Source organism: Carlito syrichta, unplaced genomic scaffold (genome assembly GCF_000164805.1).
Source record: "Carlito syrichta isolate Samal-C Ts95f unplaced genomic scaffold, Tarsius_syrichta-2.0.1 Scaffold80553, whole genome shotgun sequence".
Lineage (NCBI taxonomy): Eukaryota > Metazoa > Chordata > Mammalia > Primates > Tarsiidae > Carlito > Carlito syrichta.
In genome coordinates, this window is record NW_007024649.1 from 294,203 (window position 1) to 306,237 (window position 12,035).

At 35.4% G+C, this 12,035-nt stretch overlaps 1 protein-coding gene across 6 annotated transcripts in view; it reads left to right on the forward strand.

The window, feature by feature from the left end:
* The window catches only part of RPS6KC1 (ribosomal protein S6 kinase C1), a 192,020-nt gene that overhangs the window by 8,284 nt on the left and 171,701 nt on the right, over nucleotides 1-12,035 (forward strand). For 4 of the 6 annotated variants that reach the window (XM_008055161.2, XM_021710891.1, XM_008055166.2 and 1 more), the window contains exon 2: nucleotides 8,492-8,527. The exons of 1 other annotated variant lie outside the window; for it this stretch is intronic. In XM_008055161.2, coding sequence (XP_008053352.1) covers nucleotides 8,492-8,527 — 36 coding nt within the window. Of the gene's footprint in view, nucleotides 1-8,491; nucleotides 8,528-9,897; nucleotides 10,015-12,035 lie in introns of all 6 variants that reach the window. One more of the 6 variants, XM_021710899.1, reaches the window with a different exon arrangement.

The window sequence follows — 12,035 nt, forward strand, 5'->3', positions numbered from 1 at the left end:
AAAAAAAAAAAAAAAAGAAAAAAAAAAGAAAGTAAGATATATTTATATGCATTTCAATTAATAAATCCACTTTTTTTTTTTTGAGTCGGAGTCTCACTGTGTTGCCCAGGCTGGAGTGCTGTGGCACTATCACGGCTACCATAGCCTCGACTTGCTGGGCTCAGGCTATCCTTCCACCTCAACCATCCAACTAGCTGAAATGCCCGGCTAATTTTTTGATTTGTTGTAGAAATGAGGTCTCACCAAGTTGCACAGGTTGGTCTTGAATCCCTGGGTTCAGGCAGTCCTCTCACCCCTGCTTCCCAAAGTGCTAGAGTTACAGATGTGAGTCACTGCGCCCAACCTAATAAAGCCACTTAAAAGGAAAAAAAAATAACCTACTAAATTTTAAACCCTTTACTTCTTTTATGATTACAAATGGCTATTATTAAAGCAGTGGCAGTTGTTAATTTTCAGTTGTTAAATCAGTAGCTTCTTGAATATTTTTTGAAGAAACACTTGACTTTGGATTAATCTAGAGATATTTTCAACAAATAGAATAAACATGGAGATTTTAAACATTTTGAAAAATTATGCCTCTCAACTTTTCCTGTTTTTTTTTTTTTGACTTATTATAGAGACGAGGTCTTGCCAAGTTTCCTGGGTTGGTCTCAGACCTGCCGCCTCAGGCAATCCACTCGCCTCGGCCTCCCAAAGTGCTGGGATTACAGGCTGAACCACTCAGCCCAGCTGTTTTTTTTTAAGTCTAGTTTTATTTTATTTTATTTTATTTTTGAGATGGAGTCTCACTCTGTCACCCAGACTAGAGTGCAGTGGCCGTTCCTGGCCACCGCAGCCTCGACTTGCTGGGCTCCGGCGATCCTTCCGCCTTAGCCTTCCAAGTAGCTGGAACTATAGGCGTGCGCTACCATGCCTGGCTAATTTTTGATTTATTGTAGAGATGAGGTCTCACCAAGTTGCCCAGGCGGGTCTCGAACCCGCGGGCTCAGGCAATCCACTCACCTCAGCCTCCCAAAGGCGCGGGATTACAGGCTGAGCCACCAAGTCCATCTTAAGTCTAGTTTTATTCTACTCTTCCTTGGTTTTTTTTGTTTGTTTTTGACTTGTAATATTGCATAGTAGAAAACTATCTTATATACCAAAAATTGTAGTAAATTGATTTTTAAAAATGTAAACCATTTCTGTTTTCATCTTGTTTATTGATAACTTAGATGTTCAGACATTAAGATTTTATGTTAAACTGCAAACTTTAACATCAAGTATTTTTGATTTTCCTTGAGTCTTGACTGGAAAATAGCTTAGAGTGTTGCTATAATTGGTAAAATTTGGAGTGAGAAAAATGACTGCAGCAAACATTTATTGAGTATCTAGAGATAATTTGCTGTTATAGTTCCTCTATCCTTTCTTGAGATTTTGGAATTTTAATAATGTATAAAGTCACAATTCCTTACTGTCTTTGTCATTTTGGACTGTTATAATGAGATACCATAGATGAGGTGACTCAACAATAGATATTTCTCATGGTTCTGGAGACTGGGAAGTCTGAGATAAAGGTGCCATAGATTCAATGCCTGATGAGGGCTTTCTTGCTGATTTGCAGACAGCTGCCTTCTTGCCGTATTCTCTTATGACTGAGAGTTCATCTGCCTTTTTTTCTATAAGGGCACTGATGCCATCATGACGGTCCCACTCTCATGACCTAATTACTTCCCAAAGGCCCTACTTCCCATACAATGGGGATTAGGGCTTCAACATGTGATTTGGAGGGGGGACAAATATTCGGTTCATAGTTTTTTCTTTCAACATATTGCTTTTGTGAAAACGTGTTAGAAAGTCGAATGTCTAACATTTGTCCCATTGCCTTATCTATTTTTATGGGAGTTCTTTCACTACAGAGAACTAAAAAATGTTGTAAAATGTCTAATTATGGTTTGTGCAGGTGCTGCCTCTTGGGTCCAGACTACCTGGCTGGTGGGTGATAACCAGCCCAAATATTCTTGCCAACCAGTGACACCTGTGGCTCTGCAGGGAAGAGAGAGAGAGAGAGAGAGAGAGAGAGAGAGAGAGGAGCTGAGATGCAGGTGATGGGGTTAGAGGGAGGTAGAGTTTGGTAAGGGAACAATTGCCTATGTGAGCTGGGCACTTTGACCTATTCTTCCTGCCAGAGCTGTGTTTTTTTAAAGATATCAGTATATTTATATAAAAGTATGGATTTTATGCAAGTTAATGTCTGAAAGTCAGCACTGCTTGCATTGTATTGATGAATGTGCCATTTGGTTTACCTAATCACCACAATGAGAAATGATCAGTATAGGGTAGCCTCACATTTTTGTATATCCTTTATTCTTGTCCTACATTTAGTGATTCCTGTCTTTGAAAAATGAAGAGTGGGCATACCCCTCTTTTTCCCCCCGTGTTTGATTTTTTTGTACCTCGATGTTTTGTTGTTTTTAAATATGTTACTTTTGTCATTTATCTTCTGAGTTCTGCTATTACCCTAAACTAGCAGCTGGACACTGATAGTGAAGTAGCAATCAGAAGACTTGACTACAAAAGACTGCTCATAAAAGTAGCTTAAAATTTACGCTTAACTTTTTATCTATTCAGAGTTCTAAACAGGCTTATTTATGATATTTTTTTCTTAAGAAATATAATAGTTAGACTTTAGTAATTTTTGTAGTTTACTTTTGTAGTGCAGTTTGAGCATCCCTAATCTGAAAATTCGAAATCTGGAATGCTCCAAAGTCTGAAACTTTTTGAGTGTCGACATGATGCCACACCTAGAAAATTCCACAGCTGACCTCATGTAATAGGTTGCAGTTGTGTACAAAATTATTAGAAATATTGTATAAAATTACCTTTAGGCTATGTGTATAAGGTATATATGAAACAAATGAATTTTGTGTTTAGACTTGGTTCCCATCCCCATGATGTCACATTATGTTTATGTAAATATGCTAAAATTCTTTTTAAAGTCCCAAATCTGAAACACTTCTGATCCTAAGCATTTTGGATAAAGGATACTCAACCTGTAGCTACTCTTTTAATCTTATGAAGAACACAACATTTTGTATATATCTGAGTTAAGAGGGTGATTTCAAATCATTATTATGATGGTGCTTTTGATTTGACTTTTAAGGAAACTTGGTAATATTTATTAAGATGAAATAAGTTAGCACAGTGGAAAGGCTTTAGAGGACCTAATGACAACGTGATATGATTATTATGAGCTTGAGCTAGGCAAGCCACAAATTCTGATCTTTGTTCTCAAGATAGGAAAAGGAACTGACTCGGGCTCTTTGCTTTTTTTTTTGGTTTAGTACCGAACTGGCAAAAAAAAAAAAGGCATTCATGGGTATTCAAACTCTGTTCTTCTTAGTCCCAAGGCCCTTGTTCTTTCTGCTCTGCCAGAATATTTCTTCAGCTTCTATTATGAAAGAAAAAAGGACTTATCTAACAGGCATTAGTATATTACTCAAATACTTGGAATTTTAATCTTGAGGAGGGCCGGTTTAGTTATATCCTGGGAAGACCTCTTTGAAGTCATGGAGTTGTGAGATCTGGTCCTGTCTCTGTTACTTGATTGACTCTGTGTTCTGGGTCTTTGATGGTGTCATCCTGCCAGCCAGGATTGTTGGGATGATTGAATGAAGTAAAATACTTAATTTCTTAGCACAATAAAATATATTTACCTTAACTGTGAGCCCTTGTTTTTCCCAATTCAGAATTTGCTGTTGGCATGAGCAAAGGCAGATGGACTACAAAAGTTTCAGTAGTCTTTACCAACTGTGTTCCCAATTTTAGAAGGTGTTGCACTAAATAAATGAATAATAATAATAATAAACAATATATGATGAAACTAAAAAATTGAGTGGCTAGTTGAATTTGGGAAATACTCTACATCCTCCTTTTGGAGATTTGCTAGACATATTAATATATTAAAGACTTTGAGGAATTCTGCTGTGAATAATGTTTCTTAAAGGTAAATGGAATTTATCATTAAGCTTCTCCTTTGAGAGTACTGATTTCAAAGAATACTGGCATTCCATGCAGTGTGGTTTGTGAAGAACTGCTGTAGGGTAATAATTTCAAGATAACTTGGATAAAATTCTCAATAGCAAGAGGCTTTTCAAGATATATATATACACACACATATACATACATACTTATATTTATCTAGCTATATATTACTTACTGAGACAGTGGTAGTTAACACTTACAGTGGAAATTGATTAACTTTAAGTGAAAAGAATTACTGCTTTAAATGCCAACAACTGTTGTGGAATTCATTGGTTGAATTTTATGACAAACTATTGATACTCACCTAGAAAAAAAAATTACTAAAGTGCTAGCAATCTATACCAAAGTAAATTTGCAGTATTTTTGCTTTAGAGTTATTGCTTATTAAGATAATTACTAGCATAGTTTTAAAGGTTATACAAATCTGGGTCTGAGGGTCCAATTCCATTCATTTTTAATATGGTCATATTCTTCCCTCAGATTTCTTGTTGACATTCTTATTTTTCATAAATTTTTCAGTCATTCAGAGAAGAGTTGTTAGGACATTGGGACTCAACTCCTGTTTTCCTAATCATTTTATGTTTTTGGTTTTCATTTCAGACGATCCATTCTTCAGGTGTTCAGTGAGATTACACATGTGGGAATACTGAATTCCTTATAGTGAGGTGCTAAGTGGTTGGACTTGGTACTGTATTTGAGAAGTAATTGCCTTTTTATAATGTCCTGGCATAGAAATCAGACCCATTGTATTCTCCATTGTACTCTAGTACCTGGCAGCAGACTAGGCACTAATATTGAATGAATGAATAAAATAAATAGAAACCTAATGGTTATCAGGTTTTGTGTAAGTAAGTAAACTATATTTTTGCTGAAAATATCACAGATGAATAGAGGGAGGCAGTATAATAACATGGGAAGAGCACTAGACTAGGAGTCAGAAATTCAAGGTTTTAATTGTATCTGAAGGGGAATGGCTAGCTGTGCGACTTTGGACAAGTCTCTGGATCACCTCATTTTTTTGTCTGTAAAAGGGGATGTCATAATAATCACTCCTGCCTAGCTCATAGGTTGTTGAGGGAATACAATGAATTATTAATATAAAATGCTTTGCAAATGTAAATGTATAAAATCAAGTTTTTTTCCTTCATGCCTAGCACAGTGCCTTGAACAGTATTAGATAGCACAGATGTAGATTCTTGCTTAATAAAAAGGAGGATAAAGAAAAGAGTTTAAGACTGATTCTTGCAGTGCCCACAGAGTGTTTGGGTGTAGAAGGATGAGGAAACAAGAGAGAAACAAAAGCACCAATGAGAAAAGAGGAGAAATCAGGAAACCTGGAATTTCCGGACATGATTTTCAACAAGCTTTGTTTATACTGTTGGGGTAATACTTAACAATTAGCTTTTTATTTAATTTTCAGAACTCTGTCTAAGTATATCCCTCCCTTCGTTGGGAAGTATTTAGGATATGAAGAGTAGTTCCTCTTGTATGTCTAAAATTAGAGTAAACTTAGGTATTTGATTTGATTTTCTGTATATTCTATACTAATTATGAATTACTTTTATTATGATGAAAACATTAAAAGTCTTAAATCACTATATGATTCAAGGGACATCATGTAAAAAAAAGTCTTAAATCACTAAACCATGACTGCTTGACTGCTTTTGGGATGCCACTGTGGTCTGCACAATGAGGAGTCGTATCATGGGAAGGTTCTAGGATGAAAGCTAACCAGCTTTCTAATCTGCTGGTTAGCACACTACTGTTTTCTGAGATAAGAAAATAAGCTTGGGAAATACACCTCTCTCTACCTCGCACCCCTCCACACAACCACTGTGCACCACTAGGCTGTGAATTCCATGAAGAAAGGGACTTTGTTTTACTCACCATTGTAAACCAGCACACAGCAGAAGTATGTGAGCCACTAAGAGGTTGACTGAGAAATTCTAATCAGACACTTATTTCTGATAAAATGATTTTAAAATTGTGGCTATTATTAGGAGATGACTAATTTGTTTTTGCTTATGTGGTACACATGTTTTTGGTTTTTAGGAGTGGAAAAAGAGAAAGTCCAAAACTTGATGCTTCTATTATGTACTCCAAACTAATAAATTATTTTTCTGTCACAAAAGGATCATTTGGGTGTGTGTTAAGGAAGATATTTAAAGTAGTAAGCTACCTTAATATACTTATGAATTCAGGAAATCTATTACTTTTTCAGAAAAATATAAATTGTGAAATGTAGGGTACATCTGATTATACTTTATCGTGAGTGATCATGTGCTAATTATTTTTATCCATGACTTTTCTTGGATTGTTTATCCATGACTTTTCTTCTCATTAGTACATTTCATAAAAATACAAGAAAAACTTATAGGAGGCAAATTAAGTCACTTAATTTTGTAAAATACTATATTTTTGGAAAGGTGTGTGTAGGGGGCAGGTTGGTATTTGAAAGTAATAGCTAAAATAAATATTTGAATAATATATGGTTGTTAATTACCTGTTTTAGCCTCTTTTATTCTAAATCTGTGTTGTCTAATACGGAAACCATTACCACTTGTAGCTTTTTAAATTTAAATTGAATTAATTTTAATGAAATAAAGTAAAAACTGATTCCTGTTGAAGTAGCCACATTTTAACATTTTAGTAGCCACACACTTACACACACACGTGGCAAGCAGTGACTATATTGAACAGTGCAGGTAAAAAACGTTGTTTCTATCATCACAGAAAGTTTTTTTTGAGTCAGGGTCTCACTCTGTCACCCAGGCTGGAGTGCAGTGGCACAGTCATGACTCACTGCAGCCTTGATCTCCTGAGCGTAGGCAATCCTTCTGCCTCAACCTCCCAGGTAGCAGGGACTGCAGGCACACGCCACCACACCTGGCTAATTTTTTTGATTTTTGGTAGAGATGAGATTGCACTATGTTGCTCAGACTGGAGAAAGTTTTATGGATAATACTGTTCTGAGAGTACACCAAATTTATATATTCTGAAAGTTGGAGAATAAAGTAATGCGAAATGTGCTCTCTGGAATTCTTAGGTGGGGTATTTTAAGATAGTTAAATTGTCTGGCAGGGGAGAGAGGGAATAAAGTTTTAGATTATGGAGTTCTTCTATGTTCTTATTTGATGTTGACAACAGCCAGGGCAGGCAATTAGTCTTATCCACATTTTATAGATGAAATCAAGCCTGTAAATGGAGGAACTGTAACTTGAACTGAGGCTTGTCTGACTTTAAAACCTCTATTTTTGTTTGTTTGTTCAGGCGTAGTGTTGAATTGATTATAATCTCTAGTTCATGGTATATTGTCATTGGTCATCAAAGACCCTTTTCTTTCTCATATACATAGGCAACTGTTTTAATGTGGTTTATCTTTTTGTTTTTAGCCTCAAGTTTATTAATTTTACATTTACATAGATGATATTAAATATATAATCTAAAGTGAGATTTTCCCAGTCTTGTACAATGACATTTGATGAGTTAAGCTCCCAGCATTATTTTCTTTTTTTTCAGTCAGAGTCTCACTCTGTCGCCCAGGCTAGAGTGCAGTGGCACACTCATCACCACTGCAGCCTCCACCTGCTGGGCTCAGGTGATCTTTCTGCCTCAGCTTCCAAGTAGCTGGAACTACAGGCACATGCCTCTATGCCCGGCTAAGTTTTTGATTTATTGTAGAGATGTGGTCTTGTCAACCCAGGTGGATCTTGAACTCCTGGGCTGAGACAGTCCTCTTTCCTCGTCCTCCCAAAGTGCTGGGATTACAGACATGAGCCACCATGCCTGGCTCCCAGCTTTATTTTCGAAAAGTTTGTGAGGAAATATTTTTTCATGACATTGGACCTTTTGGCCTTTGTAATCAGAGAAGTCTGAAACAGTCTTCTCCCTTTTTGCTTAGGGAGTATTGATTGAAGGATTATTTGTCCCTGAATGCTTGTATATACTTTTTTGGTGTTACTTTTCTTTTCTTCTTCATTATTAAGTAGCCAGTGATTACTTCTCACAGATATTGGTGTGTTTGAGCATTGTGGCTGCTTTTTTTTAGAAATTGGACTTTTTATTGAGCTAATTGTAGATTCACATACAGTTGTAAGAAATAATACAATGAAACCCTTTGTACACTTGCTCCAGTGCAGCTGCTTTTTATGCTTCTAATTTATATGTAGGCTGAGAAGTGGGTAGACAAGCTTGTTAGAATTATGTTTAGAGAATTATGTTCGAGGCATTCTCTTTTGAATGATATGGCGAGCTATAGCCTGTAGACTTAATTTTAGCTGCTTTTTGCATAATTTTTATTATGTATTTCAGTTAGTGAAGTTATATAGCTAAATTTTGGGTAAATTGTATAGTATTTATATTCTTTTAAGTAAATTGCATTTTTATAAACATACTATTGAAAGTAATTATACAAATGTGAAATCTTAAATTTTGATAATGATTAGAGATTTCTGTGTTTGTTTTGTTTTAGGTTGTTTCACGAAGAAATCCAGAGGATGTCCAGGAGGTAACATATTTATATGAAAATTTTACTTTATATGTTTGATAAAAATTTAAATGTTTTATTGAGGAAACTGCCTGAATTATTTGCATGTCGCTCTTTGTATGTTTGTATAGAGATTGTCTTCAGCTCACAAGACAGTAGTGAAATGTTCTATTTCAGACCTGCTAAGTAGGTGTTTAGTTGTGTAAATAATAATTTTAGGAATTATAGTGATATTTACTAGATGATAATTGTTTGGTAACTAGTACTGTGAAGATTTCAGTATTTAGGCCCTTTGTTTATCCACTTTAAAATCATGATGGCCTGTGTTATAAATAATAAGTATTTGGTAACTAGATTAATTTTAAAGATTATAATACTAAAATTATAGGTCTCGACCTACTTCTACTTTTATATTAAATTGACATGTTGGCATCTTGGAAAACTACTTTAGGTGTAGATATTTCTTTTTAACTTTTTAAGTTAGTAGTTCTTTTGCAGACTTTTCATTGCATTTTTCCTTTTTTCCTTTTCTTTTTAAAATGATATCAGCCTGTTACATTTGTGCTAGTGGGATTCTCTATATGTATTTACTCTATGCTTGCTGTATATCCTCAGTAATCCTGAGTGGAGAGCTTGCTTCTTTTAATGTTTCTTGATTTACCTCCATTTTGGTCCCTGCTCATTTTCACTAAGTCTAGAAGGACATTTACTGGGATTTTTTTCCCTCACTAATGTGTTTAAAACAAATGCTGTAAATTTACACTCCTGATTCTATACGAGTATTTTGTTTCGTTTTCCTCAATTGAGTATGAATGTCTTTGGGTGGAGTATGCAACTTTCTATTTAGCTAGAGGCCCCACTACTCCTTAATGAGCATACTGGGCTTGATTCATACCTTTCAGCTGATTGTTTGGTACTGATTGGTTTGAGTGTGTGACTGGAGGCTTACATAATATTTAAATTTTATTCATTATAATTTCTTGCTTTGTCTGAGCTGATATTTGTTTTTGTCTTATGTTTAAAAAGTTTAATGAAAAGGTACACTTTATACCATTTTCCTCATAGGTTTTAAGACAGACCTCCACCTTCTTCCCAAGTAGTCAGAAAGAATATTGTAATATTGTAATTTTGGAAGAAAGAGATATATGTGCCAATGAAAGTAATTTGCACTATTGATTTGTTAAAGTACTGTACTCTCTCTACTTGTCAATTGAGTAGTATGAACTGTTCTTTAGAATTCTACTAATTATGTTAACTTAATAGTCAATACTAGGATATTCTGCTTTTGAAAGTTTGCAACTTTGTTAAAATTGAAAATGGGTTGTGTTTCCTTTGAATACTTTGTCTGATTGCTGTGCTGTAGTTTGTAGCTTGATCTTCCCATTTTCCAGGGAGAATCCTGAACCAACCTATCCATGAACATACTCTCTGCCATTTCCTTAATCCTTTTTTGGGGAACACTCTTTTATAATAACAACTGTTGGTGACTCATTCATCAGAAAACTCTTGTAAGTGTCTTTTAGTTAGACAATTGCATGGTCCTTTGCTAGAAATGGTATAAATTTTTTGAAAAAGGCTTCTATCTAGTTGGCTTCTTAAAATATAGAATAACCTTGGAATTATAGCACTACTTTTTTTTTTGGTTTCCCATTTACTTCATTTGAACATTGAAATTCTCATTTAGGAGAGGAATTCACCATTTACAATTTGTTTTTCATTCTTTTTCTGTCACTTTCTGTCTCTGTGAACTTTATTCATTTAGTTACTGCTTTAGAATGACTCAGGCTTCACAAGGGCTATTAAGTACTAAATGTACTGTTCATTTAAATCTGTGCTAATAGCCGGGCTTGGTGGCTCAGCCTGTAATCCCGCGCCTTTGGGAGGCTGAGGTGAGTGAATTGCCTGAGCCCGCGGGTTCGAGACCCGCCTGGGCAGCGAGACCTCATCTCTACAATAAAACAAAAAATCAGCTGGGCATGGTAGCGCATGCCTGTAATTCCAGCTACTTGGAAGGCTGAGGCAGGAGGATTGCCGGAGCCCAGCAGGTCGAGCGGTGGTCTGGGCGACAGAGTGAGACTCCAACTCAAAAAAAAAAAAAAAAAAAATCTGTGCTAATAATATGCTGCTCTTACAAAACTGGAGTAATTTTACTGTTTTTCTTTTATTTATACCTTGACACATCCCACCAGCTATCAGGGCCTAAGAATGCCAAAAAATACTCACCTGAAGTAAATTATTTAAAATTTTCTAGGATAGCTTTCTTTTTTTCTTTTAACAATTCCCTCGAATTTTTATTTATTAAGGGGAGTATGGGTGAATCTGTAAGCAGACAGCAACAGGTTAATCTGTGGCCTCTCATTCAGTAGATTCTCTAGTCTAGAATATGAGCAGCCTGCAGAAGAGTGAAGAAAGAGATGATGTTGCCTCCCCCCCTTTTATAAAAAAAGTAACCTATAGTTGTTTCTGTGTAGGTAGCATGTTTCACTTGTGAAATTTGGGGAAACGAAGAACTGAAATAGAACTTTCTATGTATTGTGTCAGAAATGCCTAACTGTTAACTCCTTTCATAAATAAATACTTTTAGAAAATAGGTACACACTCAGAAATGTACGAGGGGAAAAAAGGCTCTTGAAAAGAGAGGGAAGAAAATCCATAGGTACATAGGATGGTAGTGATGTTGGTTGTAAGAAAAGATAATCCCACAAATTTTAAATGCTATATGAGAGTAAGAAGAACAAAGTTGATTCAGTTGGATGATTTTGTAAAATATAGAAATCTAAACATTTTTGTTATTAACTGTAATTATCTAAAAAGGAAACTTTTTATATGTAAAATATTTAAGGTAATTTTTTTTAAAAATTAAGCTTTTGTTTGTCAAGTTTGTAATTTGTATATGGTTGTCATTGAATTAATATTTCACTGAGAAAATTTCTTCAGAGTGACTTCAATGAATAAGAAATTTATGTAGGGTCAGGGTTGGTTCATAAAGAGATAGGTGTTATATAATTATTTTTTCCACTTGGAAAGTATTGAACATTTATTAGAGAAAATAATTTTTTAATATGTCTTTGAGGACTTTGATTAGTACATATGTAAACATCAGTACTTGCTGATGTAGTGCACTTGTACTTGCCTATATTGAAGATTTATGGAAACTTTCGGAGCTTAAAAAAAGAGAAGAAAAAGAGGCAGTGGATGTGACATTTTGTGATGCTCTTGGATATTTGGTTCTAGTGTTGAGAATAAGGAATATGTGAGTGAATAAATTAGGATATGGTGAAGTAACACAGATTTTCACTGTGAGAGTTCTAATTCTTGCTCTAACAGACTATCTACTAGTTTATACCATGATATTTTAATCATTAAGATTACATTGTTGCTAGCCGGGCTCCGTGGCTCAGCCTGTAATCCAGCGCCTTTGGGAGGCTGAGGTGAGTGGATTGCCTGAGCCTGCGGGTTCGAGACCCGCCTGTGCAGGCGAGACCTCATCTCTACATAAAATCAAAAAATTAGCCGGGCGTGGTAGCGC